The 17,074-nt window shown below is 38.3% G+C and overlaps 1 protein-coding gene across 3 annotated transcripts in view; it reads left to right on the forward strand.

Annotated features, from left to right (window-relative positions):
* Positions 1–17,074, forward strand: part of NSG2 (neuronal vesicle trafficking associated 2) — an 82,211-nt gene that overhangs the window by 26,507 nt on the left and 38,630 nt on the right. For all 3 annotated transcript variants that reach the window (XM_056811591.1, XM_001370624.3, XM_056811590.1), the window contains one exon: positions 235–354. In XM_056811591.1, the coding sequence (XP_056667569.1) occupies positions 235–354 (120 nt within the window). The remainder of the gene's footprint in view (positions 1–234; positions 355–17,074) is intronic.

A 17,074-nucleotide genomic window follows, 5' to 3' on the forward strand; every position in this document is an offset into this window, starting at 1 on the left:
CATAATTGTTTGCATATTCTCTTCTCCATTAGACCATAAACTTCTTGAGAGCTGGGACTATTTTTTTGACTTTCTTCATATCTTTAGCACTTAGCATAGTGCCCAGTGCTTAATATGAACTTAATAAATTCTTGTCGACTGATAGAAATAAATAATCTTTTGGACCCAAAATGCAATATTTTAACATTATCTACAGAAAAGTTAAAAAACATTAATGGTATATAAATGTTTCAGGTGATTGTGAAGACAAGAACAGAATACCAGCCTGACCAGAAGAACAAAGGAAAACTACGGGTGCCAAAAATTGCCGAGTTTACAGTCAGTTTTACTGATGGAGTAACAGAAAGATTAAAGGTAAGATTGGCTACCATTAACTATGATATCTCTAGTAGATCTTGGCAAAAGTAATAATACAAGATAGTCAAAGTTACCTTCTAGGATTAGCCTTCAGGTTAGATTCACTGATAAAGATAAAATAGGAGATTTTGATCCTGTCACATCCTCTCCTATCATCCTTTTTCACTCTCACATTTGGTTTCTATATTTTCTAATTCATCCAACAGTGAGGCATAGTAGGGGAGCAGAAAGAACTTTGGACTCAAGTCTTGCTTATATATTTATTAGCTATATGATCCTTTGTAGGTCCCTTCTCTTCATTGGCCCTTAGTTTTTTCTTCATCTATAAAATAAGAGGTGGAACTAAAACATTTTAAGGTCCCCTCCTTCTTCAATAGCCTGTAATTAGGATCTCCAAGACTTCCCTAAGGTACCATGTTTTGTGTATTTTTTCCTTTTCTCTCTCCCCATATGACCAACCTCTTATCCTTCCTCCAGCAGTGAAATGTCACACTGATAAAACCAACTTCATTATTTTTCCCATTAACTTTGTTTTTTTTTCCTGAAAAAAGATAGATGTATTCTGAGCTGCCATTCACCCACCTAAGAGATAAGACATTCAGCCCTTATTACAGCCCTTAATATTATCAATTAGTCAGTAAACATTTATTAAGTAACTATTATGTGCCAGGAATTTTTCTAAGCACTAGAGATACACAAAATAAAAACAACAACAACAACAAAAAAACCCCAAACAACAAAAAAGATAGTCCCTGCACTCAATAAATTTGCAATTTCTTGAGGAGACAACATGTAAACAAAAATATACAAAGGATACTAGGATAAATAGGAAATAATTAATGTCACCTATATATAACATTAGAAGGTAGAAAGGTAAGCCAGTTGGGATAGTTCAAGGCCCTGGTGACCCCTTATGGATGGTTCTGAAGGAAGAGACCTCAAAATTTTCTTTATCACCTGTCATCTTTTGTAAATGCATTAGTAAATTATCCATTGTATTTGTTGTATTTTACTATATGTTCATTGATATTGTTGCTGTCATTATTTTATGGTTCTTTTGGATTTTGGGCTTCCCTCCCCATTTTCTCAATGCCTTTTCATTCTTTTCTGAATTCTTCATATTTATCATTCCTTATGATATCTATCAGCTCAATTATGATACTTGTAAAGACCCAGAGTGTCACAATGGAAAGGCATTTCTGGAAATAATTACTCTCACAACCTCATTTCACATATGAGAAAACTGAGGCCCAGAGGGAATTTCTAACTTGGTCAAGGCCATGCAGCTCTCTCTCCTCTTTTTAAATCTCATAATAAATAGATGGCGTTCACATAGAGTTTTACAAAAGCATTTTATTTACATTTTTTCACTGGAGCTTCTCATCCCTATAAGGTAAGTACTATGTAATCTTCATTCTGTGAGAATTAAAATTAATATATAATAACTCCAAATTTTATATTTAATAAGATTTATTTTCTTGATTTGAACCCATTGCTTTGTTGTTAGTATTTGCATTAGAGTGTTCATTTAAAGTCTATCCTCTGTCATGTCCCCTCAACCTCTGTATTCAGGCAGTTGCTTTTTCTCGGTGTTTCCACTCCCATAGTTTATCCTTTGCTTATGAATGGTGTTTTTTTTTCTCCTGGATCCCTGAAAGTTGTTCAGGGACATTACACCGCCCCTAATGTAGAAGTCCATTACGTTCGATTATACCACAGTGTATTAGTCTCTGTGTACAATGTTCTCCTGGTTCTGCTCCTCTCGCTCTGCATCACTTCCTGGAGGTTGTTCCAGTCTCCATGGAACTTCTCCACTTTATTATTCCTTTGAGCACAATAGTATTCCATCACCAACATATACCACAGTTTGTTCAGCCATTCCCCAATTGATGGGCATCCCCTCGTTTTCCAGTTTTGGGCCACCACAAAGAGCGCAGCTATGAATATTTTTGTACAAGTCTTTGTGTCCATTATCTCTTTGGGGTACAGACCCAGCAGTGCTATGGCTGGGTCAAAGGGTAGATATTCTTTTGTCGCCCTTTGGGCATAGTTCCAAATTGCCCTCCAGAATGGTTGGATCAGTTCACAGCTCCACCAGCAATGAATTAATGTCCCTACTTTGCCACATCCCCTCCAGCATTCATTACTTTCCTTTGCTGTTATGTTAGCCAATCTGCTAGGTGTGAGGTGATACCTCAGAGTTGTTTTGATTTGCATCTCTCTGATTATAAGAGATGTAGAACACTTCTTCATGTGCTTGTTAATAGTTTTGATTTCTTTATCTGAGAACTGCCTATCCATTTCCCTTGCCCATTTATCAATTGGAGAATGGCTTGATTTTTTGTACAATTGATTTAGCTCATTATAAATATGAGTAATTAAACCTTTGTCAGAGGTTTCTATGAAGATTTTTTCCCAATTTGTTGTTTCCCTTCTGATTTTAGTTATATTGGTTTTGTTTGTACAAAAGCTTTTTAGTTTGATGTAGTCAAAATTATTTATTTTACATTTTGTGATTCTTTCTATATCTTGCTTGGTTTTAAAGCCTTTCCCCTCCCAAAGGTCTGACATGTATACTATTCTGTGTTTACCCAATTTACTTATGGTTTCCTTCTTTATGTTTAAGTCACTCACCCATTTTGAATTTATCTTGGTGTAGGGTGTGAGGTGTTGATCTATTCCTAGTCTCTCCCACACTGTCTTCCAATTTTCCCAGCAGTTTTTATCGAATAGTGGATTTTTGTCCCAAAAGCTGGGATCTTTGGGTTTATCGTATACTGTCTTGCTGAGGTCGTTTTCCCCCAGTCTATTCCACTGATCTTCCTTTCTGTTTCTTAGCCAGTACCAAATTGTTTTGATGACTGCTGCTTTGTAATATAGTTTGAGGTCTGGGACTGCAAGGCCCCCATCATATGTGTTTTTTTTCATTATTTCCCTGGATATCCTTGATCTTTTGTTCTTCCAAATGAACTTTGTTATGGTTTTTTCTAAATCAGTGAAGAAGTATTTTGGTAGTTCAATGGGTATGGCACTAAATAGATAAATAAGTTTGGGTAGGATGGTCATTTTTATTATATTGGCTCGTCCTATCCATGAGCAGTTAATGTTTTTCCAATTGTTCAAGTCTAGTTTTAGTTGTGTGGCGAGTGTTTTGTAGTTGTGTTCATATAGTTCCTGTGTTTGTCTTGGGAGATAGATTCCTAGGTATTTTATTTTGTCTAAGGTGATTTTGAATGGGATTTCTCTTTCTAGTTCTTGCTGCTGAGCTGTGTTGGAGATATATAGAAAAGCTGATGATTTATGTGGGTTTATTTTGTATCCTGCAACTTTGCTAAAGTTGTTGATTATTTCAATTAGCTTTTTGGTTGAATCTCTAGGATTCTTTAAGTAGACCATCATGTCATCCGCAAAGAGTGATAACTTGGTCTCCTCCTTGCCTATTCTGATGCCTTCAATTTCTTTATCTTCTCTAATTGCTACTGCTAGTGTTTCTAGTACAATGTCAAATAGTAGAGGTGATAATGGGCATCCTTGTTTCACTCCTGATCTTATTGGGAATGCATCTAGTTTATCCCCATTGCAGATGATATTAGCTATTGGTTTTAGATATATACTGTTTATTATTTTTAGGAATGACCCTTCTATTCCTATGCTTTCTAGTGTTTTTAATAGGAATGGGTGTTGTATTTTATCAAAGGCTTTTTCTGCATCTATTGAGATAATCATGTGGTTCTTGCTAGTTTGCTTGTTGATGTGGTCAATTATGTGGATGGTTTTCCTAATGTTGAACCAGCCCTGCATCCCTGGTATGAATCCTACTTGATCATGGTGAATGATCCTTCTGATCACTTGCTGGAGTCTTTTTGCTAGTATCCTATTTAAAATTTTTGCATCTATATTCATTAGGGAGATTGGTCTATAGTTTTCTTTCTCTGTTTTTGACCTGCCTGGTTTTGGAATCAGTACCATGTTTGTGTCATAAAAGGAGTTTGGTAGAACTCCCTCTTTGCTTATTATGTCAAATAGTTTGTATAGTATTGGGGTTAACTGTTCTCTGAATGTTTGATAGAATTCACAGGTGAATCCATCAGGCCCTGGGGATTTTTTCTTAGGAAGTTCTTTGATGGCTTGATGGATTTCAATTTCTGATATGGGATTATTTAAGAATTCTATTTCCTCTTCTGTTAGTCTAGGCAGTTTGTATTTTTGTATATATTCATCCATTTCTCCTAAATTGGTGTATTTATTGCCATATAATTGGGCAAAGTAATTTCTAATGATTGCCTTAATTTCCTCCTCATTGGAGGTGCTGTCCCCCTTTTCATCTTTAATGCTGTGAATTTGCTTTTCTTCCTTCCTTTTTTTAATTAGATTGACCAGTACTTTGTCTATTTTGTTTGTTTTTTCAAAGTACCAGCTTCTTGTCTTATTTATTAAATCAATAGTTCTATCACTTTCGATTTTATTAATTTCTCCCTTAATTTTTAGGATTTCTAATTTGGTTTTCTGCTGGGGGTTTTTAATTTGATCGCTTTCGAGTTTTTTCAATTGCATTTCCAATTGATTGATCTCTGCTCTCCCTTGTTTGTTAATATGAGCTTTCAGGGATATGAATTTGCCTCTGATTACCGCTTTGGCTGCATCCCAAAAGGTTTGAAAGGATGTTTCGCCATTGTCATTTTCCTTGATGAAATTATTAATTGTTTCTATGATTTCTTCTTTAGCTAAACGGTTTTGGAGTATCATATTGTTTAATTTCCAATTGGTTTTAGATTTGGTTTTCCATGTACCATTACTAATCATTATTTTTATTGCCTTGTGATCTGAGAAGGCTGCATTCATTATTTCTGCTTTTTTGCATTTGTGTGCTATGTTTCTGTGACCTAATGTATGGTCAATTTTTGTGAATGTGCCATGTGGTGCTGAGAAGAAGGTGTATTCCTTTTTATCCCTATTTATTTTTCTCCATATGTCTATTAATTCTAATTTTTCTAAGATTTCATTCACTTCTTTTACCTCTTTCTTATTTATTTTTTGATTTGATTTATCTAAATTTGATAATGGTTGGTTTAAGTCTCCCACTAGTATGGTTTTATTGTCTATTTCTTCCTTCAATTCTCCTAGTTTCTCCATTAGAAATTTGGGTGCTATATTATTTGGTGCATACATGTTGATTAATGATATTTCCTCATTGTCTAGAGTCCCTTTTAACAAAATATAATTACCTTCCCTATCCCTTTTGATCAGGTCTATTTTTGCATTGGCTTTATCAGATATCATGATTACCACTCCTGCCTTCTTTCTATCAGTTGAGGCCCAGAAGGTCTTACTCCATCCTTTAATTCTGACCTTGTGGGTGTCAACCCGCCTCATGTGTGTTTCTTGAAGACAACATATGGTAGGGTTTTGGATTCTAATCCATTCAGCTATTCGTCTACGTTTTATGGGTGAGTTCATCCCATTCACGTTCAAAGTTATGATTGTCATTTGTGGACTCCCTGGCATTTTGATTGCCTTCCCTAATTCTAACCTTTTCTTCTTCGGCTCTACCTTTTAGTCCAGTGATTTACTTTGAATCAGTCCCCCTTGTCCCCTCCCTTGATGTTTCCCTTTTTAGTCCCTCCCTTTTTGTTCCCTCCCCCTCCCCCCCTCTCTTTCCCTCCCTTTTTGTTCTCCCTCTCCCCCTCCCCCCCTTGGTTTTCCCTTCTCCTTACCCTTGTTGGGTAAGATAGAATTCAAGATCCCAATGGATCTGGATGTTTTTCCCTCTCAGAGTTGATTTCCCTGGGATTGAGGTTTAAGTAACCCCCCCCCCTCTCTTCCTCTCCTTCTTATAGGAGTTTTCTTCCCCTCCCCTTCCCCTGTGAATCTTTGTGTGAGAACCATTATTCTATTTGGTCTTTCTTTACCCCCTATTTATACATTACATTTTCCCCACATATTAGTATACATAGGTTGATATAAATGTAGTCCTTATAGAAGAGAGTTTGAGTAAAAGAAGATAACATTTTTCCCCTTTCCTTAATATTTACCTTTTCAGGTATTCCTTGCTCTTTGATTTTCGGTATCAAACTTTCCACAGAGCTCTGGTCTTTTCTTTGCAAAAAGTTGGAAGTCTTCTATTTTGTTGAATGCCCATACTTTCCCTTGGAAGTATATAGTCAGTTTTGCTGGGTAGCTGATTCTTGGTTGGAGACCCAGCTCTCTTGCCTTTCTGAAGATCATGTTCCATGCCTTACGATCATTCAGCGTAGAACTTGCAAGGTCTTGTGTGACCCTGATTGGCATTCCTTTATATCTAAATTGTCTTTTTCTGGCTTCCTGTAGGATTTTTTCTTTTGTTTGATAGCTTTGGAATTTGGCAATTACATTCCTGGGAGTTGTCTTTTGGGGGTTTAGTGTAGAAGGTGTTCTGTGAGCTCTGTCAGTGGCTGTATTGCCCCCTTGTTCTAGAATCTCTGGGCAATTTTCTTTGATTATATCTTGTATCACCATGTCCAGTTTGGTGTTTATTTCTGGCTTTTCTGGGAGTCCAATTATTCTTAAATTTTCTCTTCTCCCCCTATTTTCCAGATCTATCACCTTGTCGGTGAGATATTTTATGTTCTCTTCTAATTTCTTGGTGTTTTGGCTTTGCTTTATTAGTTCTTGCTTTAAAGCCTGGTTTTCTTTTACAGTTTGGTCAAACTGGTTTTGTAGATGCGTGAATTTCTTTTGCATCATTTCCCACTTTTCCTCCCAGAGGGCTTCCATCTTTTTGGTCCTTTCTGATTCAAATTCTTCATGGGTTTGTGGAGAGTTTCTATTTCCTTTGGAAGATTTTGGAGAATTTTCTTGTATATCTTCTTCTATCTGCTCTGTATTTTGTATTTTGGCTCCATAGAATGTGTCCAGAGTCGCCCCTTTCTTCTTATTTTTCTTGGTATTTTGGGGCTTCTGTGCTTCTGTGGAGTTTGTCATCTCTGAACGTGGAGGATTGGCTTTTCTTGTCTTTGTCTGGTGATCCGAGGCTTTAGTCCTGGGCAGATGTTGGTTCTATGAGCGTTCCCTGGGTTAAACTGAATATGCCTCACTGGAACTGGAATGGAAGGGTCGGACCACGAGGCCACACTCTCCCCCTGGCTCGATTTCCGGAAGTTGCCTTCAGAATCCCTGGCCGTGAGGCTGTTTCGTCGGCCTGCGGGGGTATGGGCTGCCGCTTCCCCAAGCTCCGAGAGCACAGACTTTCACTGAGACTTGGATAGCAGGATCCAGCCCGTGAGGCTGTCTTGCCCGCCCTGAGGGTTGCTGTTGTTTTGAACAGCTCTCTGCAGCGGAGGCCCCAGGCAGTAACTTTCACCCGGACCGACCGGCTCTTTGCAGCGGAAGCCCCAGGCAGTAACTTTCACCTGGACTGGGACTTGGGTAGAAGACCCTGAGGGTTGTTGTTCCTCAGACCCTGCTCTCTGAGCCCGGCCGGGCTGCGGCTTCCGGGAGCCTTGGACTCTGCACTCCTACCCCTGAGGTCCGAGGGATCTCGGGTTCTGGCTTTTAAGGGGAGCCGTACCTTTTGAACCGGGTCCAGGTCCAGGAGGAGGGTTCCCAGGGTCTGTGCTGTTGGTCGTTTTGAATTTCGGCGCCTTAGGAGCTTCTAGTTTGAGATCGGTCGGGAAGGGTTTTCCGGAGATCTGAACTTCAGCTTTCTCTAAGCCGCCATCTTAACCGGAAGTCCATATGTGGGTTTTGAGGATAGAGAGAGGCGTTTTATGGGTGATGATAAGCTCAAGGGAGTGATTACAGGGAAGACTGATAATCTGAGATGTGAGAGAGTGCAGGGAGAACACGAGGAGGTAGGGATGGCGAAGAGCCTCACATAAGCAGAAACTGGAGTATGTGAAGGGGAAGAACTATAGGTAATACAGGAAAGTTTACTCTGGAGACAATTCCCAGAGGGTTTTGAACACCAACATCAGGACTTTTTACTTTTTATACTGGGGGAATGGAGAGTCACTGAGGCACTTAGGTGGCCCAGTGGATAGAGCACTGGACCTGGAATTAGGAAGATCCGAGTTCAAATCTCACCTCAAACACTTACTGTATGTTCTCTGTCTCAGTGTCCTCAACTGTAAAATTAGTATAATAATAGCACATACCTCCAAAGATTGTTGTGACGATAATATTTTAGTATAAGCACATATAATATACATATACCTTTAAAATATACATACTCTCAAACTATATACATATTATAGATGTGCACACACACATACACAATATACATATATATTAGCTGTTATCATTATTTGAGTAGAGAAGAGTATTGTCATATTTATATAAGAGGCAGCTGGGTCGCACAGGGCATCGAGTGCTGGTGGGCAGGAGTCAGGAAGATCTGAATTCAAATGTGTCTTTAGATACTTAGCTCTGGGCAAGTCACTTAATCTCTATTTGCCTCAGTTTCCTCAAATGTAAAATGGGGATAATAATAGCACTAACCTTGCTATTGCTTGGTTGAAAGATTTAAATGAGATATTTGTAAAGCACCAGTTCTATATAAATGCTTCTTCCCTGCCTCCTGTTTCCCCCACATACATAGTAAACACACAGTAGTGGCTCACACGCCCAGTGGTCAGGTGTATCAAATTGAGCAAAAGTGTCTAAAATTTATTACACAAAACTCATGTGAGCATTGCTTCTTTGTAGCAGCAAATGCAAATGTTTCACTGTGAATGTCTCAGTAAGGCTAGGAAGTTGGCAAATTCAAGCTAGAATGTAACTTCAAGTGACATTTAACAGAAAACAAGGCATTCTGACTAATTCCAGCACAGAGACACCCTCAGTACTATAATGATGCCTTTCCCTTTATTCACATTCATGGCTCCTGTGATTAGTTGGGACCCTTTTGTTTATGGATTTCTAGTTGGGAGAGTGGAGACTAGAAAGCTACAGTTTTTCATAAGATGGCCTCTGGTCTTTGAAATGGGATTTCCTTCTTCTGGTAACTAAATTGGGAGCTTCTGATCTTCAAGAAATGGTCCTGGTATGCCTACCCTATCATTGTTGATTCAGAGTGAGTGGATGAGAGGGAAAGTCATGATAATTTGGAGAAGTGGTAAATTTAATCAAATTAATATGTCATTTACTATCCTTTTTAACTTCTCTGCAAGACCACAGTCCTTGATTACAACATCCTTTGAGATTAGGAAGGGACCTCAGAGACCACCTAAACCAATGGTTTTCAACTTTGTACACAGAATAGTTTGGCACTTGGCATATATGAACAAAACACATAAATACTAGCTCAGGGGTTAGAGTCAGGGTGGAGGGGTGGTGAGGAAGGAATGCTATAATGTGGGGAGAAAAGGAGGTTCAGGAAATTTTTGAGTAAGGCAAATGGCAAGTTGATCATTTAGCCAGAAAGGAGAACTGAGTTCTATCCCCAGATGTTTTTTGCTAGAATAAAATTATTTTATCTTTTAGTGCCCAAGGCAACTTTTTCAGGTTATAGAATTATAGAAGACTGGCAGCTCTGCTTTGGTGGAGGTGATTTACATACTTAGAGGTCTCTGTTGATGTCATAGCTCTTAATTTTTTTTAGAAGTATACTTTTGCTATTTTATGACTAGTATTATCATTTTTCCAAATTTTCTGAGAGACTGAGTTTGGGGAATATTAATTCAGTCAAATCCCTTCACCTTGAAGATGGGAAAACTAAGAGCCAGAAAGGGAAAATCCTTTTTAGAAATAAGGACAAAGTAGTTAACTTTTTTACCTTTTTTTTTACCACTTTTAAGAAATTACAAATCAAACTGATTTTTTTGAGGAAAAAATTCTGCTCTTTTTATTTAAAAAATTTTAATCTTATATATTCCTTTTGCTCTTTACCATATTCCTTTCTGGATATACCCTTCTGCCATTCCCTATAGTATTTTATAACAAACATTTTGAAAAGGAAGAAAGAAGTCAATCAATGAGCCTTTATTAAGTACTTGTTCTATGCTAGGTACTGAGCTAGGCACCAAGGATGCAAAGAATAGTTTCTGTGCTTGAGGAACTTACACTTGAGTGAGTGGAGATACCACGGACATATGTAGATAAGTACAAAAAAGATGTAAAGTCATTTGGAAGTAGGGAAGGCACTAGCAGCTGGGAGCATCAGGAAAAACTGCTTGATGCAGATGGACTTGTGCTGACTCTTGAAGGAAGCCAGGGATTAGAAGAAGAAGAGATAAAGAAGAAGCACATTTCAGGCATGGAGGTGGGGAGCCTCTTATGTAAAGCACAGTATAGGGAAGTGAACATTTGTGGGTGACGAACAATGAGAAGATTATAGTGTACATGAAGGGAAGCAACATTCAGTAAGGCTGACATATCCTTGAACCAGGTTGGGAATATCTTTAAAAGACATACAGAACAGTTAATATTAAAAAAAAAACAACTTACCTTCCACCTTAGAATCAATACCATTTATTTGTTCCAAGGCAGAAGAGCAGTAAGGACTAGGCAATGGGGGTTAAGTGACTTACCCAGAGTCACACAGCTAGGAAGTGTCTAAATTCAGATTTGAACCCAGGACCTCCCGTCTCCAAGCCTGGCTCTCAATCCACCCAGTTAGCCAGCTTCCCCCAGAACAGTTAATATTTAAGAAAAAAAAGTCAGATCAGCAAAAGTAACCAGCACATTGACCCTATTTGAAAGTATGTGAAATATTCCACACCCATTGTCCCCCACCTCTTCAATCCAGGGAAGGAGGTACATATTGTGTGTTATGTCATTTCCTTTGGGTCTATACTGCCTCTGCCTGTTCAAGATCCATATACTGATGAACTGAAATTTTGACTATTTGGAGAGACTACTATATCCCATGACTGAGAGTCATGTAACATTACCAAGAGACTACTAGTGTTAAAAAAAATGAGATCATTTTAGGGTCATTAAAAGCAGGAGGGCATTTTCCAAATGTAATCCAGTCCATTTTTGTTCAACTCGGAATCCAGTTCATTGTTCATCTGCAGTGCCTATTCAAGATACATCTACTGATAAACTAACTTAATGGAATGCCCACCTGTCTAAATGTCAGCCTAGGAGATATGCGTTCCTTATCTACAGGCAGATGAAATATTCCCATCAAGAAGGTCATGGACACATTGAAGTACCAACTCTGCTTCCTCTTGTCAGCACCCCAACAGAATAGATATTTTAAAAGGTCTTGTTAGGGTCCTGCCACCACCGACTGCCAGAGAGACTACAGAAAGGTGTGGAAATCTTGTGACAAAGGCCACATTCCCCAGCCCTTCAGTGTCACACCAGTGACCTTCTCAGGAAGCTTATCCTGCAAGAGTTTTCCAAGGATTTGTCAAACACAGTGGAACCCAAACACTAGCACATGGGAAAAAGTCAATAAGGTCTCCGCGGAATTGCAGAATTTCATAGTATCACCTCAATGGTTATCCATCTAATCAATACCGTAAAAGAATCTCTTCCATAACCTAACCCAACAGAAGGTTCCTTTGCATTTGCTTGAAGTCCTCTAGTGAGGGAAATCTGATTAATTCTCAAGGCTTGAAGCCATTTTTTGGAGAACTCTTATTGTTAGAATTTTTTTTTCTGACCTCAAGCTTGAATCTGCCTTTTTTGTAACTCCCTTCTCGTGTTCCTTGATTTTTCCAGTGTAATCCTGCAGGTACCTAACCATCCAGATTCCCCAAAGTGTCCCTGCTCTGTCAACAAAGCTCTCACCTGGCTCTTTTTCTCCTTCCTCCAAAATAATCCACTCCATATCCACAGTAAAAGAGTCAGTCTAATGGAAGGCTAGAGGCCCGGCCCTTCTGGTTCTGTCTGCTAATTGTAGACAGCCTCAAAGCATGAGAGAAGAGGGTACCCTTGTCAGGGTCATCCTCACACAACAACTCAATGTCTCTCCTTTCCTGATTGTAGTAACATGTCTGGTGAAACTCCAGTAGCAGCAGCAGCATTTAGTGAGACTCCACCAGAAGCATTATTTTTAAGGTTCCTCACAGATTTTCCATGGCTGAATGGTTGATAAATTCCTCTTATATAATGCTGGATGGTGGCCTGTTTCATTTTCAAGATGTTTTTCTTTGTTTGAAATGTATCCGCATGCTATCCCTCTTAGCTCCCTATTATGCTGATGTCATTCTTTCATTAACTGCCCAAGCCCACTGCCACATTTGTGATGAGAATGGCTGTAATTTATAGCTTTCTCTCCACCTGGCTCCCCTAAAATTCTCTGTGCTGTATTACATTCATAGTCTTCTATTTGCTGACAGAAATGAACCCAGATAACAGATTATATTTTATTATCTTTTGTGCTGGGTTTTTATTACTCTGCACTTTTATTTAGATGCATATTTTAGGCATGTTATTAAAAATCCCTCCCGCTGGTTATGTGCATATCTATTATCTGGTATTGATGAAATTGTTCTGCATGTGCTGTTTGTGGCAGGAAAGCATAATAATGTTTAACTTTTATTATTTCACTTCTGGCTATGATTGTATTTAAAATATGAATGAGAACACTTCTGTGATTTTGGCTGGCTGTGTCTTGCTGCATTTCATCCAGTGATCTCATTGGACTCTTACAGTGACCTTGTCTTCATTAATGGGCTGTTGAAAAACAAAATATGAGGGTTTTGGGTTGTTGTTAATTAAAATGAATCATTTTCCACAAGGGAGAAAATAAGCCTAGATTTTCTTATGTAGAGCTAAATCAATGTTTAGATGAAGATCTTGGTATCCAATATGATCTTTAAAGCAAAGGACTCTGGGGTCTCAATCTCTTGGTAATTAGTAATTCATTGATTCAGATAGGATTTTAGAACATAGTATGTAAGACTTGGATAGGGACTATAGAACAAGGATTTTCAGAACTGAAAGGACCTTTGAAAATCATCTGAGCTGACTCCTTCCTTTTATTTTATTTTTAAAATTTCATTGATGCCTTTTATTTTTTAATGAGTCATTTCCCATCATATTCCCATCACTCCCATCAATTAACATAGTTCTTGCAACATTAAAAAAAGTATATAGAACCAAACACTGCAACAACAACCTCCTGCCAGAATGCAGGTTTTCTTATTTGTAGGGCCCAGTCTTTTGACAAGGAAGATGATGATGTGTTTTGTCATATAAGGCCATGTTGGTCCTTATGATTAGCCAGTTTATCTTCTTTTTAGTGTTGTTTTAGTTTATATTCATCTTAGTTATGCACAATGTTCTACTGAGTCTGTGTATGTAACTCTGCATCAGGACTTATAAATCATAGATGCTGTAGAGTTAGAAAGAACCTTAGAAATAATCTAGTCTTATCTCTTCATTAAACAGAAAAGAGAAACTGAGGTCAAGAGACGTAATGCTACTTGCCTGAGGTTACATGACCTCAGTAAGTGACAAATCCTCAGTTTCACCCAGGTGTAACTACAAATGCAGTGCTCTGGCCACTCTACAACAAGGTCTTCCCATGCTTCTCTGCATTCTTCATGTTAATAATTTCTTATTTTACATTTACATTATTTTTCTATTTACATTATATTTCTATAGCATAATTAGTTCAATGATTCTCAAACCCTTACCTTCTGTCTTGGAATCAATATCAGTCCCAAGACAGAAGAAGGGTAAGGACTAGGTATTTGGGGTTAAATAACTTGGCCAGGGTCACAGGTCCAGGAAGTGTGGCTGAGGCTAGATTTGATCCCCTGAACTCCTGTTTTCAGTCCTGGCTCTCTATCCATGCCCTCATTCTCATAGTACTTAAGTTATCCTTACTCTCATCTTTAAGACTTTCCTCAATCATCGTCCATGAAAGCACCAGCTTCCTCTACCTGATTTACTTTTTTGTACTTTTTTACAGAGCTAGGAGAGACTGAACATAGAATGTCAAAGCTAGGAGATCCTTCAAATACAAAGTGGAAAAGTCAGAGTTAGAAAGCTTGGCAAAACATAAAATATACAATATGCAAGCTGGACTGAACCGTAAAATATTAAACCTAGAATGTCAGAGCAGGAAGGAGCCATACACAATCAATCAAAAAGCCAGGACTAGCATGAGTCTTCAAGAGTATCTGGTCCAACCCCCTCATTTTCAAGATAAGAAAACTGAGACCCTTACAGGCAAAATGATGTACCTGAGGTCACATACCCAGTTAGTAGCAGATTCAGCACTAAGGTATGATTCCCCAACCAGTTGTCACCATTTTCTCGGAAGCACCTTGAAGCTGTGTGAGAGAGGAAGCCGTGGTCTGGAAAAAGGCAAGGGGAAATGACAATTTGCCTGTAAAGTGGAGGCAAAGAAGTATGAGAAGCAACATGTGTAAAGGCAGAGGGGAGGGCGTAGGAAGGAGTTGCAGCTAGAACTTTGGCCTAGATCCTCCAGTGTATGACACTGAGCCATGTGAGGCAAGGTAAGGTTCTACTTGGGAAGAGCTTTAAATGCCAAACCAAACAGTTTGAGCCATGAAGAGCATCTTCCTTAGGTGGTTAAATTGCTTTAGGAAAATTACGTTTGCAGCTGTGTGGACAACAAATTGGAAAAGGAGAGTTTCAGTCCTTGTGATAATCCATGTGAGGTAATGAGGGTCTGAAAGAAGGTAACAATTGTGTGAACAGAAAGAAAAGTAAGAGATATTGTAGAGGTTTAACAAACAACATTTGGCAGGATCTAGGAGCAATGGTGGTATAGGTGTCTGAAGAGTCAAAGGTGGCATTAAGGTTGCAAACCTGGGTGACTTGAAGGGTAGTGATATTCCCCCTGGGAAGCTGATAGCACAGTGAATAAAGCATTGGGCTTGGAATCGGATAGAGACATCTTCTTGAATTCAAATCCTGTCTTAGATTCTTACTAGCGGTGTGACCCTGGGCAAGTCACTTGACTTTGTTGACTTCACTTTCCTCATTTGTAAAATAAGCTGGAGAAGGAAATGGCAAACCACTTCAGTATCCCAAATACTGACAATTGTCCCAAGACAATCCCAAATGAGTTTACTAAGAGCTGGATATGACTAAACAATGATTTAACAACAACAACAACAATATTCTTCCTAGAAATAGAAAATTTAGGTGGATGTACTGCTTTAAAGGGGAAGATAACAACAAAATCAAAGTACTTTACATGTGTTCACTCATTTTATGCTTTCAACAACCCCATGAAGTAGGTGAAAATGAGTTTTACTTTGGACATGTTGAGATTGAAATACCTATTGAACATTCAGGTGAACCTGTAGCAGAAAGTATGTGCTGAGCTGGAGCTCAGGATAGAGATAGAGGCTGGATATAGAGATTTGAGAGATATCTGCATAGATGTTGACAGTTGAACTTGTGGGAGCTAAGGAGATCTTCAAGAGAGTGTATAGAGAAGAGACAAGTAAGTCTAGGATAAATTAATAAAAATAAAGGAACTAAACTAGACATAATCCCTATGAATAATGCTTTGACCATGATGGCTATTCAACTGAATGAATTCAACCCTCTGGAGTTTTACCTTTTATTGGGTTTTTGGATGACAAACTTACAGTGTTTGGTTAGGCTATATTAAAAACTTTTCCAGTTTGGTAGGACCCACCAGGGCATATGCTTTCCTGGAAATTTTTCTAAAAGCCCATGATCACCTCTGCACAATGATGGGGCATTGGAGGAACACTTTAAAATATTAATTTTTAAATAAGTGAAGTACATCTCAAAATAAGATCCTAGAAAGTGCCAATAGGTCAGTAAGTGATCCACATCATGCCTACCTTGATCTTCTCTCTTTTTCTAGAGCCTATGGCCACTTGTGTGGTAGAGGTGAAGGAGTTGGGAATGTGGGACAGACAAATGTGAGTCTATGACTATAATGATTTGGTAACTCAGTTCCTATCAGGGCTTGAAAAAAACAAAATATTTACTTACGAAGAACTTATGATTTCGTTGTTTTGAGGAATTCCCTTTACCAATGTAAGTCAGTATCTTCTTAGCAATTTATAATCTTAGAAAGATGCCTATCATGCTGAGGGATTGGAGGCAGCCCAGGATGCTATAGTCAGTAGGGGTCAAAAGCAGAACCATGAATCTAGATATTCCTAATTTTAATGTTGATTCTCTAGCCATTCTCCCATATAACCCAGTTTTCACTTATCTCAAGAGCTTTTCAGCAAAGGACAGTTTTGTGAACTGAATCCTAATGAATTAACTGGAAATTTTAAGAGAAAGGGGACTAAACAAACATCAGAAAATACATATTTTTTCACGTAAATATATTCAGCTCAATAAGGAACTAAATAGCCTTGTTTCTTTAGGATTACTGCTAAAGATTGTTTTCTAAAGTCATTTTCAAACCTCACTGGGATTTAAGTCATTAAACCCCAACAGGGTTTCCTGTATATAGCCATCAGAAAGTAGTAGAAAAATCTGAACCGCAGGGAAAAACAAAACAAAGAAGGAAGAGATAACAAATCTCAGAAGAGAAACCTTTTTTCTCGTCCCCATACCTTTTCAGCTTCCCTACTTCATTATTGGAATTGATTCTCACCTCAATTTTAGCTGTTGAAATCCTTCTTTCCCTTTAAGGGTTATTTCAGATTCTATGAAGCTTTATCTGATACTGCCCTTACCCTAACTGAACATTTTATCTTCCCTATAAAATTATTCCTGGGTATTTTCTTTGTTTCTTTCTATTGCCACTATAGCACATGACTTTCCATCGTCCATTTTTGAAGTAGATTTTAAATTTTTTGAGGTCAGGGAC

This window comes from Monodelphis domestica, chromosome 1 (assembly GCF_027887165.1).
Source record: "Monodelphis domestica isolate mMonDom1 chromosome 1, mMonDom1.pri, whole genome shotgun sequence".
In the NCBI taxonomy this organism is placed as follows: domain Eukaryota; kingdom Metazoa; phylum Chordata; class Mammalia; order Didelphimorphia; family Didelphidae; genus Monodelphis; species Monodelphis domestica.